Source organism: Pogona vitticeps, chromosome 2 (assembly GCF_051106095.1).
Source record: "Pogona vitticeps strain Pit_001003342236 chromosome 2, PviZW2.1, whole genome shotgun sequence".
Taxonomy (NCBI): Eukaryota; Metazoa; Chordata; class Lepidosauria; order Squamata; family Agamidae; genus Pogona; species Pogona vitticeps.
The window spans coordinates 230,814,428-230,833,576 of NC_135784.1; the positions used below are offsets into that span (position 1 = coordinate 230,814,428).

Here is a 19,149-nt window from a genome sequence, read left to right on the forward strand (position 1 = left end):
ATGGGTTGGATTTCTGGCCATCCCAGAGAAAAGTGACAGCATTATACTGTGAAGATGGCTGTGGCCGAGTGATGAGAGATCACATCCAGGTTTAGCATGGGACAGTCTCATCCTGCCAGATGTTTAAGGCTTCAACACCCAAAATCCCTGCCATTGGTCATACTTTGTGCAGCTTTGGGAAGCTGAAGTCCAAACCAGCTAGAAGATCCAAGATCAAGCACTACTGTGCTGTCTTAGGGTGTAATCAGACAGCTGCAAAGGTGTGCACCTAACTGCATCAGAAAGGCTCATTTTTCATGGGACCCATTTCCCTTCAAGTGGACCCCTCTGCCTGCCTGGGAATCATTCAAAAAGGTCCAGGTTAGGCTCCCATCGGGGTCATGTCATTACCAGGAAATAGATCAGGTCAGACTGCTCCACAAGTGGCCCAGATTGCAATTTATTTTCCCATGTGATCACACCTTCAGTTAGCATCAGGTCCAAAAATGCAGATTTACTGCTCTGCAGCGATGCTCAGCTAATATATTACACACCATCCAAATGCAATACAATGCTCAACTGCACGAACAAAAAAAAATAGTTATGGTCTATGAAATAATTTCTTTAATCTCCGGAACTCTGTCAGTGCAATCCGATATAGGTCATTTTAAAATTAAGTCCCACTGCCTAAAAGCCAGTAGTAAACCGCCCAATCTCCACGGGTTCAATGGACCAACTCTGGTGGCGGGAAAGAGCCAAACAGTGCAGCTTTCACTTCTGAAGGCGAGAACACGTCACTGCAGCCCTAGGGGTCTAAAAGGGAAAGGCACACACCCCACACCCATGAAGCCGGAAACCGAGCGTCACGCGTGCTGCCCCCTCTCTAACTCAGCGGATGAAGCGGACGCCGGTTTCACCAAATCCAAGCTCCGGAGGAAAGACTGTACAACGCCTTCCCACCACCTTCTCTTCCGGTTCCCAGAAAAGCAACATGACGTGAGGGGCAATGGCCGCATGCAGGATGGGGGAAAGCATCTCCACGCTCTCATCAAGAGGGTTCTGTTTTGTTCAACTGGGAACCGGAAGTTCTGTGCAATGTTTACGGACGCTCGCGTTTCCCCACCCCGGAAACGCAAGACTGGTCTGCTTCGCGGCAGCGTCTTCACGACACTGTCGCACCCCCCCAGCTCTCTATCGACCAACGAGAACGCAGCTTCACCGGAAGCAGCTGCTGAAGAGGACCGACCAGGAAGCTTGCTGAGGAAAGACGGGCACGTGGGCCTCGGCCACTGCGAGGTGAGTTTGTGGGAGCGGCTGAATCTGCATCCAGAGGGCAGGGAGACGGGGGGGGGGCTTGGTGTCGGAGGAGCGAACTTCTTACGCTGGTCTTCGGGTGGGGAGCGTCCGGTGAGCCTGTTTCGTGATGCTGCCTTTAAACACCGTTCTGTGCCCACGGTGTGCCCTCAGGTCACAAACCGCCTTGGGGCGGACCCTAGTAGGGTTTTCGAGACTTGTGAGATATTTATGGAGTGGCTTCACCAGTTCCGTCTCTTCCCCACAGAATTTCCATGGCCGACCTAAGATTTGAATCCAAGTCTCTTTTGAGTCCTAATCTGGCACTCCGTTCACTTCAGTGCAGTGGCTGATGGTCATGAGCCCGGGTGTAACTGATATTGATCTCAGTGGGACACTCTCCGAAGCACACACGTAGGAGGGACCTAGGAGCAAATGGCCCTCTAGACTGGGTCTTGGGCTTCAGTTCCCCTCCTTCCTTGTCCTCTTCGGGGCTGGAGGGATTTGCAGCCCAAGGGCAGGGGCCTCCTGGTGTTGTGTTAGACTTTGCCCTCAGCATGAACTTTGCTGCACTTAGGATAGCTGTTTGGCCTGATGTGACTTGCCGTCTTCATTGTAAAGTTTTTTACTATCAGGTTGGCTGCAGTCAGCTCCATTTGGCATTTTTTTTAATATTTCATATTCGCCTCTTTGACACAATCTGGATATGCAGGAATTGGAAGTGTTTGTAAGAGACATGGTAGTGGTGGTTTTAAAGTGTGGTACCAGAATTTATTTCATTTATTTATTTATTTGATTTATACCCCGCCTATCTGGGCTACCAGTCCACTCTAGGCGGCTTCCATACAAAAACAGACAATAAAACACAGAAAAATACATGCTGGTTCAGTAACAGCTACAATAAAATAAAATAAAAAGTAGGAAAGTAAGAGAAAAAAATAAGAGTTGGCTGGAGGGAAGGCCTGAACCATGTTTTTAATTGTGTTTTAAAGAAGTGAAATATACCATAGTGTTCGTTTTGTGAAAGCCCTTTAAAAGGAATAGCTGTTGCTATTAGCTACAAATCTTGTCCCTTTCAGTCCCTCCTGATACAAAAGGTGTTTTTCTTTGAATCGCACCAGTTCCTTGAAACTCTGCCCCCCCCCCAATTAACTCTGTTTGCTGTTAGTTTGGTTTAGTATTTCAGTATTCTGTCATTATTGCAGGTGACAGCCACAGAATCTCCTTTTCCTTCATTCAGAGTTTGGAACAGCAAATTTAGCTCATTGGTGTAGAGAAATGCATTTTGTATTTCCTGTTTTGTGCAGTCAAATCTCCTCTGACTCCTAGCACATCATCTCTGTATAGAAGTGCCGGAGTAAGAAGGTTGGAAGCCCCCCCCCCCCCACATGTTGCCTAAGAGTATTTACTGAGTTCTTTAAAAGGTTATAACATGATTATATTTATTCAAATGTATTTATTCTAAAGCTTATGGTAGATGAGAACAATTGTTATTCATCTTAAAACAACTTTGGGAAACAGCTATTTCACATAGTTCTGAGCTGCAAAAAGTATTCTATCTATTGTTGAAAAGTGAGCAACCCAGGGTAAGAGATGATAGTTGCACCATGGAAGATTAGAATCTTAGCTAGGTAACTGGGCAGTGAAGATTTTATCAGCAGGACCAGAGTTGCCTATTTTCTTATTTTAGACTGAGTGCAGCAAAAATGGTTAGCCAGTTAATAAATGTGTTTGCGGGCTTAGTAACATCACACAGCAATCTTACCAGAAGGATCATCTTAGAAATCAGAAAGCACAGAACTGTTATCCCAAACTGCTCCAGGTTTGTACTAGAACAGAGTGGGGTGGTGGTGCAGCATTTTCCTTTTCCCCTTTTCCTTGGTTTTTTTTTGGGGGGGGGGACATTTATGGCTATGTGTTGCGTCCACCCTGTGTCTTTGGTTTATTTTCCCTTAAACACAAGTCCACCCTCTGGATGTGTTTCCTTACTTCACGCTGCCACCAGGTATTATTCACTCAATACCAAATAGATAGATCTTAGTCACGTGCTGCCAATACAACAGATTTATTGATATTATATATGTTATGCAAATCTCAGGAGAAAATCACAGATGTTTGGGATTATTCATTAAATATCATTTGCTTTTACGTTGGTTAGTATGTGTATTTATTCACTGTTACAATATTCTCTGACTATTTATTCCCTATGCATTTGAACTCTTTCCTATTATTTGTAACATTCCCACTTTCCAATCTCTGTCATAACTTTCTCAATTCAATCTCTTAACTCTCTCTCTTCAATTCCCTATCTGCAACCCCTTTTCTCCAACTCTCCTCTCTAATTGTCTAACTGTTCTTCTGGTTCTGCCCCTCCTGTCCTCTCATAGGCTCCTACCCTTGAGCTCCCCATGATGGACAGGCGTGACGTGGGGGTTCCACCACACTATCCATCCACTTATTGCAAAGAGAAGGAAATAATACATGTGATTGCCAGGATTGTTGTATATTTCCCACAGATCCTGGAGTATATCAGCAATGTCAATGCTATGGACCAATTGTTCCCTAATTTGTTAAAACAAACCAGCAGTACCATCTGACTCCTTTCTCTACCCATGTGAAGAAGCAAGTGTCCTGGAAGTTTGAACCCCCCTCCTCTATTTTTTCCTGGATAACAGTGATCTGAAATATCCAATGCCTCCTGGGAGTTTAGTTTTAATGATCTTATTTGTAAGGTGTCAGCAATCCTTTTTAGGAAAGGAGCGAGCTGCATCTGTGGATGGCTCCATTACCTTGGCTGCCAGGCAGTTAAAAATGTAAGAAGCATGTGCAATCTGCATAGTGCTACAAGTGTGTGAGATAGTTTTGAAGCATACAGTCTCACCAGTGGACAATGAGATGATAAAATGTGTAGAAGTAGTATGATGATTATGTTGTACATAAATCTGTTACGAAGGTAATACAACATTGTATTCCAGTGCAATTCAGGTTATCTATAGTAAATTACCTTGGCTCTCATTTTTGGGAGAAATGGAGTATACATTGGGCCCTCGACTTCCGAACTTAATCCGTTCTGGAATGACGTTCGTACCTCGGAAAGTTCGTAGGTCGAAGTACCATTTCCCATTGAAATGCATGGGAACGGAATTAATCCGTTCCAGCATTAAAAAAATAAAAAATAAAAAGAGCAAGTCCCACGTTGGGACACAAAAACCCACAGAAACATAACCCCCCCAGTCCAAACCCATCCTCCAAAACCCACACAGAATTTTTTTTAAAAAAAGGACTTACCAGTCCGAAGTGTCCACGCGCCCGGCCAGCTCTAGCCTCCCGGAGCTCCCCTGCCTCCGCGCGGCTTGCTTCTCGTTTGGAAAAGCAAGCCGGGCGGCTGGGGAGAAATCATCTCCCTCCTTTCACCTGATGCTGAAGGGGTCTTCAGTTCGAACTTCCTGCCCTTTCTCCCTGCCTTTTTGGCTTCGGAGGTTTCAGAAGGCTTCCTCCGATGTTGGAGGAAACCTTTTGAAACCTCCAAAGTCAGGGGGGAAGGGCAGGAAATTCGAATTTCCCGCCCTTTCTCCCTGCCTTTTGGGTTCGTAACCTGATCTGCATTCGCAAGTAGGGTGTACTACTTGCGATGAGATCGGGTTCATAACCCGAAATGTTCGTAACTAGGGCCGTTCATAAGTCGAGGGCCCACTGTAGTATTGAACTAAACTAAAGTAAACTTAAAACTAGTATAACCATATGTTGCTGAAGATATTCCACACATCTCTCAGTACAAATTCTTGAGTTTTCCTTTGTGTCATTAGCAATAACAATTACTTATACTTTGCAGCACTAACCTAATGGAAGCCAAAACTAAAAGGAAATTTGTGAGCAAAGCTGGAAAATCAGGTCCTGGAAAAAAGAAGTTTAAAAAAACCAACGGTAAGAAAAGTGTATATGAGATATTATTTCCATCATTGTTGACCTGTAACTCCCATCATCCCACACCACCAAGACAAATGCTGAGCTTGTTGAATTGATGTTATTAGTTGTACTGTTAACCTAGGTCAGATGTTCTTGGACTGCAGTTCCCAGAAGCCTTCACCATTCGCTGTGCTGGCCAGGATTTCTGGGAGTTGCAGTCCAGGAATATCTGGAGACTCATGTTTGAGAACCACTGACCTAGGTAATAACTATGTGAATGAGGCGACATCTTGGTGCCTGGAAAAACATGGTGAAAACCAGTAGACTCACTCCACAGGACACTGTAGAAAAAGTCTGTTAAATGCTTTGTGTTTCTTATGACAAATGATTATTGTTAACTGGTGGTTCTTTGAGAGTATCCGTGAAGGTTATGGAGAGAGAAAAAACCCACTCTAGTTCACTTAACTGTACATAAGATTACTGACAAAAAAAAAGGAAGGTAGTTTGATACACATCCACAGACCCAACATTATATCATAAGGTATAACTGTTATGTTAACCATACCCACATAAAGACTAGAGAACATAACATAACTTAAAGGTATACATAATTTATAAGAAACTAAAGAAATTTTGATACAGCTGTCAAAGCTGAGTTTGGGGGAAAAAAATCTGTGATCCTAATAAATATTAAGTTGGTAACTTTTCTCTTTTTTTAAAAATTGAAATCCTCGTCTTTAGAGAAGTTCAGTAGAAAAGATGGTGAAGAAGGCAAGCCCAAATTCAAATCCAAGAAATTTGAGAGAGGAAACAAAAAGCCTGGGAAAATGGGTGCAAAACAATTCAAGAGTAAACAACTATCAGAAAACCTGTCCAGGAAGCGCAAACTTCAGGACGATAAAGAAGGAGGTGAGCATATCATTTTCCCTTTAAAATATATTAGGCAAAGGAGTATGAATGTTCATAGTACAAGAAATACTGTTATGTGCTATTTCCCAGCTCTGCTGAAGTGAGGAGAGACTGAGTATTTCAGGCCATTTGCCCTGCCCTGCTTGTAAAGGAGCTGCTCTCAAAGGGCTGCTGTCAACAAGGGCTCCCTCTTCAGATTGTCCCTTCAGGGAGGAGGAGCCACGAACGCCATCTGTAACTTGGCTTCTCCCGCTGATTGTCAGAATTGTACTGAGTGTCAGTTTATTGGCTATGTTATTTATTCCAGGAAGGGACATGGTGGCACTGCGTGTTAATCCACAGAAGCCTCTGTGCTGCAAGGTCAGAAGACTGGCAGTCGTAAGATTGAGTTCATGCCACAGAGTGAGCTCCCGTTGCTTGTCCCAGCTCCTCGCCAACCTAGCACTTTAAAAGGATGGAAAATGCAAGTAGATAAATAGGTACCACCTTGGTGGGAAGGTGATGCTGTTCCGTGTCTAGTCACACTGGCCACGTGACCACGGAAACTGTATGGACAAACGCTCACTCTATGGCTTGGAAACGGGGATGAGCACTGTGCCCTAGAGTCGGACACGACTGGACTCAGTGTCAAGGGGAACCTTTACCTTTTACCTAGACTTGGATGGGATGTGGTGGTGCTGCGGGTTAAACTGCAGAAGCCTCTGTGCTGCATGATCAGAAGCCCAGCAGTTGTAAGATCGAATCCATGTGACAGAGTGAGCTCCCATCGCTTGTCCAACTCCTGCCAACCTAGCAGTTGAAAGCATGTAAAAATGTGAGTAGATAAATAGTTACCACCACGGGAAAGTAACGCTGTTCCGTGTCTAGTTGTGCTGGCCGCGTGACCATGGAAACTGTCTTTGGACAAATGCTGGCTGTATAGCTTGGAAATGGGGATGAGCACCGCACCCTAGAGTCGGACATGACTGGGCAAATTGTCAAGGGGAACCTGTTTCTTCCATCGCTGTCATAGGAACAGCCATAGGTGAAATTCTGTGAACTATGTTAGATTAAGATTTCATTAACAGAATAAGCTGTTTCAAACCAAAGGCACAATGTTAATCAAATCTGATGGCATTGGATGCCTATTAGGGCATACAGTGCAACCTGTTACAAGTTAAATTTTTATCTGTAGGGTTACAGCGTAAGAAGCCTAAGTGGGATGACATCAAGAAGAAAAAGAAGGAACTGAAGCAGAGCCGACAGCTAAATGACAAAGCCAACTATGATGCAGTGCTTAAGGGAAAGCAGATTTGGGAAACCCTGCGACGGTAATGATGGCTTGGATTCTGTTTTCTGTTGAACAGAATTTTAGACTGGATTTTGCCTAAGAAGTGGGTGAGGGGAGAGCTCATTTCTATTTTGCTCTTTACTATAACATATGTGCAGACATTCTTGTCTCTAGTACTATGCTATGGAAGATCTGATGATAAAGTTTGTTTATTTTAAAAAAATTTATAACTGAAATAACATGTCAAGTTTTTAGAAGACTGGATTGTAAATGAAAGGTAAACAATTGCATGCTTTAGTGAAGATCCAGGACAAGGAGGTAACTGGTGAGATGATCCTCCTGAAGTGTTACGCTTTTAACTGGATATTTTGACTGACCGTTGGAAACCCACATTCATTTCCTTGAAGCTGTTTAGATGTCTATGAGACTGTCCCTAGCCTAAATCCAATTGGTGGTCCCAGCCAGAGTAAATTCATTGAATAAGGTTCTGAGTGGTGAGTTAACACTTACATAAACCCCACAGGTTTAATGAGTCTGCTCTAGTTCAGACTGTTCAAAGTCTTCTATTCAGAGCACGTTACCATAGTCTCTTGAGACTGAAGGATGCCTAATCTAAGCTCAGACTGCTAGGTGGATTCTTCACCTTTTGCACGGAGGTTGCAGGGATAAAATGAGAACTTTCCTCCAGCACCATTTACTGCCATGAGCAAACTCTGTACCACATTTTTTTCTGACACGTCATCTTGATTAAGGCCTTTTTTTGACACTAAATCATCTCCTTAATTTCATTGACATAATAAGCACTTAGGTTGCTATAATTGAAAAGAAGGGTAGGTCACATTATATCTCAAATACGTTTGGCCATGAAGTCTTAACTTGGTGTATCTCTGTGTTTGCCCCCAAATCACAACTAACTGAAAGTGATTATCTTTAATACTGGGAAACAATACGTTATAAAATATTATACTCATTGTGTTACTGGTACACAATGTTCTTGATTAGTTCTGGGCCACACTGTTTTAAATACTAAAATTATGTTTCAACACAAGATGGCAACAAACATCTGAAGTATGTCAGTTCATTGCAAGTTTTGACTTACTGTTGGATCTGCTTGTTTTGGTAGGAAGGACTGTGACAAAGAAAAGCGTAACAAACTTCTGAGTGAACTGCAGGAGCTACTTCAGGGAAAAATAAAAACTGTAAGAAATATAGCAAAATTTTTAAATGAAGATACAGGGAAATGCCATTATCAAAATGCTGACCTTTGTGTATAAATAGTGGAATGTTTGGTACATCTTGTGATTTTGGGGGGGGAAGTTATGAACTATGTGCCATCGGATGATTTCAGTAGAATGAATGATATAAAGAATTCTCCTGCCACAACCTATTTGACCGTGGCAGGGACTCAGTAAAGGATCTTCTGCTAGCAGGAGTTTCAGCTTGCATAAGGGTCTCTGCTCCCAATTTTTCACCTATTCCATCCTCCTTCTGGAGCCCTCACCAGCTCAGTGCTTTCTAGAAAGTCTCTGGTTGTGAAATACATATTTTCAAATAACACAAGTGGTTCTCTGGTTCAAATAAATTATTTATATATAATTAGTCCTGATGTTTACCAAAGAAAATTCTGTGGTAAGGGTTCAATGTGAAATGTTACTATATGGCAAATTTACAGTGAGTTTCTGTATAACCTGTACTAATGAATACTTGAAGTGCTAAATATTTGCAAGATAAAAAAGTCAATTTCCTCCAGATTAGTTATCTCTTTCCCTTGCTTGGTTGTATCTTTCTTAAACACCCCATATCATTTTACTCTCGGAGAGTTATATCTTTATCACTCCAGTTTGGTGTAATCTTTGTTTAGAAGTGTTCCAATAGCTAACTATAAAGCTAAGGTGCTAAAATGCACAAAACATAATGCTGCCCTAATGGTTTGGCATAATAGATTCATTTGCCTCCATTAAGACTACTACATTTTATTTAGCATAATGTTTACATACTGTGCCTTGCATCTGTAGAAGTGGGCTACAGTTGCATATTCTTGTGCCAGTTAAAGGTCTGTAGTCTTCAAGGTGCCACAAGACTTTGGTGTTTGCCTCTGCAGATGGCATTCGCTCATGATTCAACCCGTGTCATCCAGTGTTACATCCAGTTTGGCAGCGAGAAGCAGAGACAAGAAGTATTTGAAGAATTAAAAGGTATAAGTCTCAACTATGTAGCCTTTGCATTGAAAGTGCTTCCCTGTTATTATTGCTTCTTAGTGTTTTCTTCTCATCCTGCAGACAGTTTCATTGAACTAAGCAAGTCCAAATATTCGAGAAATATTGTGAAAAAGCTTCTTGTCTATGGGTAGGTACCTTGCTTATCCATGTACTTGATTCTTGTTTTGCTTGCATGGTTTTTCTTGTCTGAGGTTGCCAAATGTCCCCGGCAGAGCCAGTATGTAAAGGATATACAGTGTGCTCCTGATCTGCCACCCCATAGCACTTAAAGCACTCTGGGTGGTTTATAATTATAAGTCAAGAAAACCTCTAGTTTCCTTCCTCCTGGTGGCCAGCTGCTATTGACACCTACTCCAAAATCTGAAAAATGCGGGGTTGGTTGATATGATGTCTGCATTTCTAATTCTAAAGCAATTCCTCATTGCAGCGACATTAGCTATTGTGGCTCAATCTATAGTGTCAGTTAGACCTGGTTTCTAGGGCTAGGTTGTTTCTATAAACTTTGTTCATACATGTTTTCTGATGCATCTGCGTTTTTTTTTTTTTTACTTACTCTGAAGTCCAATTTAATGGAAAACATTGATTACCCCCAACCTCAATGTGTACCCTGGAGAATTCTGGGCAGGGTTGGCACTGAGAAAATGGGGATGAATTGGTAAGCAAAACCACAGCATGTGAGCCACTGATAAGCCAATACTTAAGCCTATAGTTGAGCTTGCTGGTGAGGATTTAGGGTGTGTGTGTATGTGTGACTGTGGATATTTAAGATGTCATTAATTAGTCTGCTCTTCCTTTCTTTTGTTCTGCTGTCTGTTGCTGTTTTCTTGCTACTGGAACAGAACAAAGCCACAAATTGCAGAAATAATCAAAAGCTTCAAAGGCGAGGTGAGAAAGATGCTACGTCATGCTGAAGCATCTGCTGTGGTGGAGTATGCATATAATGACAAAGCCGTTTTGGAGCAAAGAAACATGCTGACAGAAGAGCTGTATGGAAATACATTCCAAGTGTACAAGGTGATATACTAACACAGCTTCTTCTGTACAAATAATTGTGTAGCTCTTTTCCCATATTGTTCAGTATCTAAAGGTACCATGACCTGTGTAGGAGGAGAGGCAAGGCAGGGAGTAGAGGAGAATAAAAGAACATAGTTTTGTATCAGGACCCTTGAAGGAATACCCACATGCATGTGCTCTGTGGTGCTGTGACCTTTTCAACTTGCTTCGCCAGTAGTTTGAGCTCCTTATCTGGAGAGAGAGAGAGAGGCATTTGGCAGCTGTGGGTGGAGAAACATAGTTGTAAAGACTGAGTGGTAAACAAGACAGATTAGGTGGTCTCTGCTTTAAGAATACATCTCTGGTACCTGTGATAACATCTCCATACCTTCATTAAAGTTGTTATCCGGTACAGCCAGAAGTATAGATATTTCTGTGTGCAAGTTAACCACTTGAGAATGAACTGGAATTTAAACTTACCATACTTGGCAGGGTGGATAAAAATCAATGATTTTTTTTCAAAGCATTGATTTACTATATATCACAATTTAAATTTTAAAAAATTATTTTTAAAAAATTTAAATCTGTAAAAAAATCCAATTTTTAATTTAAATCAAATTCACCCTGATACTTTGCTACCAGAGTTCATACTTATTAGGCCTGGGTCTATTTTAAAATGGAGGCCAGTGTTGACGATCTTTGTTTAATTAGTGAAACATCTACTGGCAAAATGGATTTTTGGCCCCTGTGTACTTTCAGATATACAGAATGCAGTTTTAAATTTGCTGTTTCAGTTATTATGAAGAACAATTTTGTTAATATGCTGAGGTAGATGAGTATTTTTCAAAGCTAAAGTATTAAGGAAACATATAACTAATACTGTTACATATGTTTTTACCTCTGTGTTTACTTTGAATTTTCCTATTGATCAAAAATATCAGCCTTAAGGACCTTAATAGCAATAATTGGTTGATATTCAACTGAGCATCAAGTTAGGAATTTTAGTGTTCGGCAGTCTGAACCTCCATTCTCCATTCTAGCATCTATTTTTTTTAAAAAAAAAATCTTAATGAAGTTCCTTCAAAAGCTTTGAACCCTTAAATGCTAATGTGCTATTACCTAAATTCTTCTCTCATTATTATCATGTGTTGTGCCATATTTTTCAAGAGCTGTAGATCATGCCTTGTGGCTATCCTTAATGAGAGACCAATTAGCCAGAGTTTCAGTTTGCACACTAATTAGACACTTTGTGTTCCTTTGGAAATGGTAACTGTCAACACAAATTTGAGAAGCATTCATACCTTCCTGTTTTAACCATTTCAAAATTGAGAATGAATAGAGGCTGGCTCAGCTATTTCAGGAAGTCCTGCCAACTGCAGTTGCAAGCTACCCCAAGATTCTAATTATGTTTATGCAGAAGTCAGAGCAGTGTGGCTTCATTAAGTAGAGCCAGATTAAGGATCTTGCTGGAATCACTGGCCTCATGTAAGAGGAGACTCTTTTGTTTTCGGTGAAATGCTAGAACAGCTCCCGTGGTAGCATTCCCAGCATTACTGTTGAATCAGGAGGCCTTGGTTTAGCAGAAATCCTATGCACATTACAGCTCTCTCGGTTGGACCTGGTCAAGTCACAATGGCAGGTTTAGAAATGTCTGGCTACGGATATAATTGGATAGGTGCTGTGTGCTTAAGGGTGTGGTTTTTTGCACTTTATTTAGTTTGTATAGTTCTAATATTAATAGTCAAGGTATGTACTGGATTTCTTATGTTTCAGTCAGATAACGCAACCCTGAATGAAGTGTTAATGGCTCATCCTGACAAGCGGGAGGCTATTATGGATGAAATGAAACAGATCCTCACTCCAATGGCTCAAAAGTAAGAACCAATGGCTTGGCATAAAGTAGTCTCCTGATAGTTTTTACACGTACGGATATACAAATAAATTTGAAATGGTACCATTTAAGCAAGTGGAAGCAAAGTAATTCTTACCCATGGGGGGTTTGTTAAATATCGAAGCGCACTGTTCAGCTTGTGGGAAGGCATTTTTTGAAAGAGAAGAAGAAAAGGGTCTTTCTCTTGGAGACGGCATATCAGTTAGGCCCTCCTCGCAGCATTTTTCTTTGTCAAGAACTCTTTTGAACAGAACTTAAAATAACAGTCCAGAGCTTTTTTGCAGATACAACTTTATGTGTTACTAGAAGACAATATTTCATATTATGTAGATGACAATGTGTATTTCCTCCTCCCCCCCTTTTTTTTTTCATCTTACAGAGAAGCAGTAATAAAACATTCATTGGTACATAAAGTTTTTTTGGACTTCTTCACCCATGCACTCCCTGAACAGAGATCTGTAAGTATTAGCACACAGACTTTAGTTGCTCCGGGCATTACAATGATCTGTTTTCTTGTTAATGAATCCATTGTAGAGTTGTGAACCAAGTGTTCAATAGCTATCTAGCTTTTTGTGGGTTCTTCAGATAAAAACAGGTCAACTCAGACCAAGAAGCTCTTCAGTTGGGATATCTGATTTGGCTACCGTGACACATGGCTTAGTTGCATTCCGCTTGGATTACTGCGAGGGCCTCTAGGTGGAGATGCCCTTTGAAGACTGAAAACAAACAAAGAAATAATTTTTGCAAAAAACAAAAGTATTTCCCATACATTCAGCAGGGCTTTGCATGAAATACAAGGTTATTGAGCAAAACCCTGCTGTTGCCACTATTGCTGAAGAAAATGCTGGTCTTTTTTGGACCCAGGCTGTGGTTAATTGTTTTTTGACAGGATATCTCGGCCCATGTTGAAGGTAATAAGCTATACAAGTGTTGTTTACATCCTCTGTGGCTATTAATAGATTCTGTACAGGCTTTATTTGTCACCTCAGCAATTGGCAGCATTGCTCTGGTGTTAATCTGAGTGTGGATGCCATCATGCCTCTGTTATTTTTGGTGGGTTACGCATGCCAGCCTGCTTTCTGGTGTACTTCAGCAGGCATAAGACAATCTGAAAGCATGCCTAGATTTGACATAGAGAGGCCAGTTGCAGTTATTTAGTTCCTCTTGAACTTGTGTGTTGGATGTTAGTCATTTTTCCTCAGTACTTGTCAGTGTAATTGTGGAGATGGAGAACAGAACAGAGATAATCTTATACTAATAGTTAACAGATTCATTGGCAAGTTCATTCATTGCTCACGTGCCCTAATTCTACAAATCTGAATTTTTTTTCAGGCCTGATTTTTAAGTAAAAAATGATTCATGTTACAGAGCTAATCAAAATAATTTCTTTCATACTATTGTGGTCCAGGGTGGGAATCATAACCCCAGTATTTTTTGTAACCTGGGAACCCCAGTATTTTTTGTAACCTGGGAGCCTCCATGTCAGAACTTTTTTGAAAGGGAAAATGGGGATTTTCCAGGGGATGCAGTTCTCTTCTTAAATAAGCCACGGGACTTCCACTCACCTTGTTTGAACAGAAAATCTGCCTCCCACCCAAAGGGAGGTATTTGTGCAATTTAAACCATAAATGTTTCAGTATTTGGGCTTATGATCTCACTGCATTGATCAAATAGGGGTTCCTTGCAGGGGTGACTCGCTCAATTAAAATATGTATGTGTTGTTTTATATTTTACTATTGAAACGTATTTTATCTCTTTTTAGCTGTTTACTTTGGATCTGTGTGATTTGTATGCTTTTTGATATGGTCAAAATGACTAATCAAATAAATAAATACTGAAGCACATAAGTGATTTTCCAGTCTTTTCTAGTTTCATAGGGGAGGGGCTGGTGTGGTCCCAGTTGGATGTAAGGATTGAAAAAATTGAGTTACCCTTATTTCAGACATTTTATTTTATGAATAACCATGAAACAGTTTTCTGCAAATAATACTCTTTCTGTCTAGGAAATGATTGAGGCAATTAGAGAAGCTGTAATCTACTTGGCACACACTCATGATGGAGCTAGAGTAGCCATGCATTGCCTGTGGCATGGGACTACTAAGGTATTGTTTGCATCACTGTCTTGTGTTACTGACTAGTGGAAGTTAATTGTCCAAAATTTGTGTTGCCTTTCTAGAAAGTTGAATTGGAATTTTTTCCTTTACATGGTTATTAGCCACTCAGCTGTGTATTTCTGTGATATAATCAAAGTATGAAAAAAATCAGTCCATTTTGTTATTTAATGTCACAGACGTTTAAGAATATACCAGGCAATATTATGGAGGTTTTTCAAGCTAGCTTTGTGATGGATATCCTATGGTAATTTTCCTTACAATGCCCTGTATAACATGTTGTAGGTGAACTTTTATTTCATTATGTAAATACTTCAGTTTGGAACATTTATGTGAGGTGTTGTGCTGCCAGGGATCTTCCCAGAGCTTTGGAGAGCACATTCAGCTCTGTATTCATCTTCCCGTCATCTGCTTTATGACAGGCTGGCACAACAGAAGACATGTCTGCTGATTGCCACTCCATCCCTCCCTTTCCAGCCCCCAGATGTATCTCTGCAGGAAACATTTCAGGCTGTCCCAGTCTATCTAAATTGGGAGCACAGATGGGGGAACATCTGGGTTGTTCTGTCTGCTGGAGGTGCCTTATGGAATTGGCTCTAGCTTACATCTTCCAGCTAGCTAGCTGAACTCTGTTGGCCATCTTACGTCCAAGCCACTTTTCATCTGTATGAATTGTTCAGAGAGAGACATGTATATTGTTGCAGCCAGGAAGAGTAGAGCAGCAAAGACTGATGACCAGAAGGTTGGGGGGGGGCAAGAAACCTATAAAGTGGAAGAAGCAAAAGAGCTGGAATAGTGACAGGGCCCCAAAGAGACCTTTACTGTTGGTGGAGACTAAAGCAGGGAGAGGCAATGCAGAGTATCAAACCGAACTGGTGAGGAAGGAAGTGACAGTAAGAGAGATGTTGGGGGAAACCAAGGACCACCGATAAAAGGGGAGTGAGAGGGAAGTTAAACTGAGATGAGACATTTCAAGAGACCTGGAAGAGTGGTGAGCCAGAAGAAGGTGCATCCTATGAGGGCGTAGGGAGGAAAGGGAGTTAGCAGCGGTCATGAGAAAGTAAAACAGGTCAGCAACAAATTCTTTTCACTTACCAGTGTAGCAATGCAGTATTACTCTGGAATCACTAAAACAGATAAAAACAGTTTCCTGAGTGATTTGTCTTGCACCCTGTTGGGTTCTTTCCAAAGGGATGATACTAGAATCATTGAAAGCTATCCTTTTTCTATACTGCAGGATTTGTGAATTGAAAATAGTTCAGTTAAACAGTGACCTGCAGATTGCTCTCTTCAAGTGCTAGTCTACATGTTGACTTTGATTCAGTCTGTCAGCCAGCTTGTAAGGTGTCAATGAAGACATTAGATACTTGATATGCAGCTGTGATGGTTGTCAGTGATTTTTTGGCTCTGTAAGAATCTCTGAAGCCCAAGCAAAAAAATTCATAAATGACTTACATTATTTCATTTTCTTTTATTAGGACAGAAAAGTTATCATCAAAACCATGAAGACATATGTAGAAAAAATTGCTACTGTAAGTAGTTTTAAGTACTGTCTCATAACACAGTGATACACAATCCTATCTTGTGCATGTTTACTCTGCAGTGTGCCCCACTGTGCTCTGTAGGGCTTCCTCCCTGGTAAATTCTGGATTACAGTGTAAGACTGACATTTCCCTTACATCCTAATTTGCACAACATATGATCTACATGGTGCTGTGGATTCAGAAGTTAACTTTGTGGCCAAATTATAAAAACCTATATGTATGTTTGTGGAAGCTGTTTTTGAGGCCATACAGTTAGAGGCCAAACCAGGTGCATGATAGACAACTAGCCAAAATATCTACCAGTGCTTTTGCAGTTTCCCTTCTGCAGTTGCCTACTGCAAGGAGATCCTAACTTTTGTTTAATGCTGAAATTTAGGAAGCCATTTAAACACAGACAAAACAGTAGAGGAGAGTTATGTAGCTAAGGACCAGAAGGCAGGGGCAGAAGAAAGCACACAGTTCTGTGCTGCTGGCAAACCACGTTAATACATGCTGATAGCTCGTGTTCATGTCTTTGGGTTTCTCTAAAACAGATCTGTCATGGACCGAGTCTTGATTCGTGACTCTGCTAGAGAAATGCTTTGCTTTGCAGAGCACCTTTTTCTTTAGTGTATCTTTTTTGACCAGACTGAACATGGAGCAAGTGTTCTATACAGCCATCTCAAAGTCCACCCCCAAGCAAGCAGTTGTCTCATATTTCAGTGGAGCTCAGTTCCAGAAAGTTTTATGTAAAGTTGCAAGCTTGTGTAAGAGTCTTGTACATTATTTTGCTTTAAACAAGAATATAATTTACACATCAGGCAACATACAAAAGCTGTCAAGTTCCTTATGCTTCTGTCTTAACTGAAATAAATAGCTACTGCTGGTAATGTATATCTTATAGTCTTCATTGCAGACCAGCTGGTTTGGCTAATAACACTTTTGTGATTTATATTGTTTCGGATATTTCAGGGTGAATTTTCATATTTGGTTTTGCTGGCAGCGTTTGACTGCATCGATGATACCAAACTTGTGAAACAACTGATTATATCTGTAAGTAATAGTTTCCTGAAAGTCTTCTTACTATCATAAGACAGAAATTATATCAGAAACTCTGGATCAATTTTCAGACCATGTCATTCTGTCTTTTAAAATGAAAAGAAACATATTTACTAAGTCATTGTGAACAGCCTTATAAATCTATGCTAAATCAGTCAACTACCTAGTAGATTATTTTCATGGATTAAAATATGTCTGCAACAGTGATGCTGTTTTTCATCTCTGTACTAAAGGAGGGTAATTTGATTCAGACTGTTGGAGTCCCACCCAACGTAATGCATTTCATGCCACAGAAGAAGAGAATGTCAGGCTTGCAGGCTTAAACCAACTGATGGAGATTGCCCGGCTAGCTTCACATGTTTGTAAACAGGCTGCACACCCTCTCTGGCCCTGTCATCTCCAGACCCTGGGCCAGGGCTATTTTGAAAGACATCCTGTTGCAGATTTTTCAATTTCTAGTACAGGTCCTTGTGCTGCACAGTAGAAAGACAAAGGACTCACAGAAGAGAACAACTACAAGTTTCCCAGGATCCACCCTTTTCTCATTAACTGGCACTGAAAGTCTCAGTAACTCAGACATTTGTCACAGAAAGTGTAAAATAAGATTTCTGTATTACTTGCTCCTCAAGTGCCATATTTTTTTGCTCCATAAGACGCACCTCTCCATAAGATGCACCAAATTTTTAGGAGAAGAAAACAGGAAAATAATAGTTTTCTTCTCCAAAAATTTGGTGAGCCTTATGGAGAGGTCCGTCTTATGGAACACACCCTAGGACCCTTTGGAGGCTCACCCTGCCCCCTCGGGGGCCAGAGGGGGCGAAATCGCCACCTTCAGGGACTCTTCTGAAGCTTCCCAAGCCTCAAAAGAGTCCCAGAAGGTGATGATTTCGCCCCCTCTGGCCCGGCGGGGGGGGGGGCAGGATGAGCCTCCAAAAGATCCTACGGTGTGTTCCAGGACCCTCTGGAGGCTCACCCTGCCCCCCCAGGAGCCAGCTGGGGCGAAATCGCCACCTTCAGGGACTCTTCTGAAGCTTCCAAAGCTTCAAAAGAGTCCCAGAAGGTGGCGATTTCGCCCCCTCTGGCCCAGCGGGGGGGCAGGGTGAGCCTCCAAAGGGTCCTAGGATGTGTTCCAGGATCCTTTAGTGACTCACCTTGCCCCCCCCCCCGGGGCCAGCGGAGCAAAATCACCACCTTCAGGGACTCTTCTGAAGCTTCCCAAGCCTCAAGAGTCCCAGAAGGTGGCGATTTCGCCCCCTCTGGCCCGGTGGGAGATGGGTGGGGGGAGCCTTGCAAGGGTCCTGGAAGGCTCCCTTTGACCCTTGCAAGGCTCCCCCCACCCCCCATGGGGCCAGCGGGGGTGAAATTGCCAGCTTCTAGGACTTTTTCTGAGGCTTGAAAGGCTCAGAAAAGGTCCTAGAAGCTGGTGATTTTGGCCCTGTGAGGGGTGGGGGGAGCCTCGCAAGGGTCCTGGAAGGCTCCCTTTGACCCTTGCAAGGCTCCCCCCACGGGGCCAGTGGGGGTGAAATTGCCAGCTTCTAGGACCTTTTCTGAGGCTTGAAAGGCTCAGAAAAGGTCCTAGAAGCTGGTGATTTTGGCCCTGTGGGGGTGGGGGGAGCCTCGCAAGGGTCCTGGAAGGCTCCCTCGGACCCTTGCGAGACTCCCCCCACGGGGCCAGTGGGGGCGAAATCGCCAGCTTCTCTCCATAAGACGCACAGACTTCCCCCCCACATTTTGGGGAGCAAAAAATATGGTATATGTACACGCACGCACACACACATACAGAGTCAGTCATAATGATATCCTGAAACTATGATCGTAAAGGTTTCAAAATTTTAATGATAATTGTGTGTTGTCAAGTTAATTCCAATTTATAATTTACCCTTTCCAGGGTTTTCTAGTTAGAGAATACTCAGAAGTGGTTTGCCATTTTCTGTCTTTAGGGGACACCCTGAGGCTTTGCAGCTTCCCAAGGCTACACAGGCTGGCTGTTTTCCCA

The 19,149-nt window shown here is 42.0% G+C and overlaps 1 protein-coding gene and 1 long non-coding RNA gene across 3 annotated transcripts in view; one reads left to right on the forward strand and one right to left on the reverse strand.

The window, feature by feature from the left end:
• LOC140704855 (uncharacterized) overlaps positions 1–1,047 on the reverse strand; it is a 1,789-nt gene extending 742 nt beyond the window's left edge. Inside the window, exons 1-2 of the long non-coding RNA XR_013541499.1 lie at positions 821–1,047; positions 1–558 (exon numbers count right to left, since the gene is read on the reverse strand). The exon at positions 1–558 is cut by the window's left edge and continues 742 nt beyond it. This is a non-coding gene — a long non-coding RNA (uncharacterized LOC140704855). The remainder of the gene's footprint in view (positions 559–820) is intronic.
• Positions 1,048–1,139: 92 nt separating this feature from the next.
• The window catches only part of PUM3 (pumilio RNA binding family member 3), a 32,399-nt gene continuing 14,389 nt past the window's right edge, over positions 1,140–19,149 (forward strand). The window contains exons 1-13 of one of the 2 annotated variants that reach the window (XM_020801546.3): positions 1,140–1,275; positions 5,105–5,196; positions 5,920–6,087; positions 7,262–7,397; positions 8,481–8,556; positions 9,459–9,552; positions 9,637–9,703; positions 10,416–10,590; positions 12,343–12,443; positions 12,840–12,918; positions 14,464–14,562; positions 16,050–16,103; positions 17,067–17,147. In XM_020801546.3, the coding sequence (XP_020657205.2) occupies positions 5,115–5,196; positions 5,920–6,087; positions 7,262–7,397; positions 8,481–8,556; positions 9,459–9,552; positions 9,637–9,703; positions 10,416–10,590; positions 12,343–12,443; positions 12,840–12,918; positions 14,464–14,562; positions 16,050–16,103; positions 17,067–17,147 (1,212 nt within the window). In that variant the 5' untranslated portion in view covers positions 1,140–1,275; positions 5,105–5,114. Of the gene's footprint in view, positions 1,387–5,104; positions 5,197–5,919; positions 6,088–7,261; positions 7,398–8,480; positions 8,557–9,458; positions 9,553–9,636; positions 9,704–10,415; positions 10,591–12,342; positions 12,444–12,839; positions 12,919–14,463; positions 14,563–16,049; positions 16,104–17,066; positions 17,148–19,149 lie in introns of both variants that reach the window. The other variant, XM_020801548.3, reaches the window with a different exon arrangement.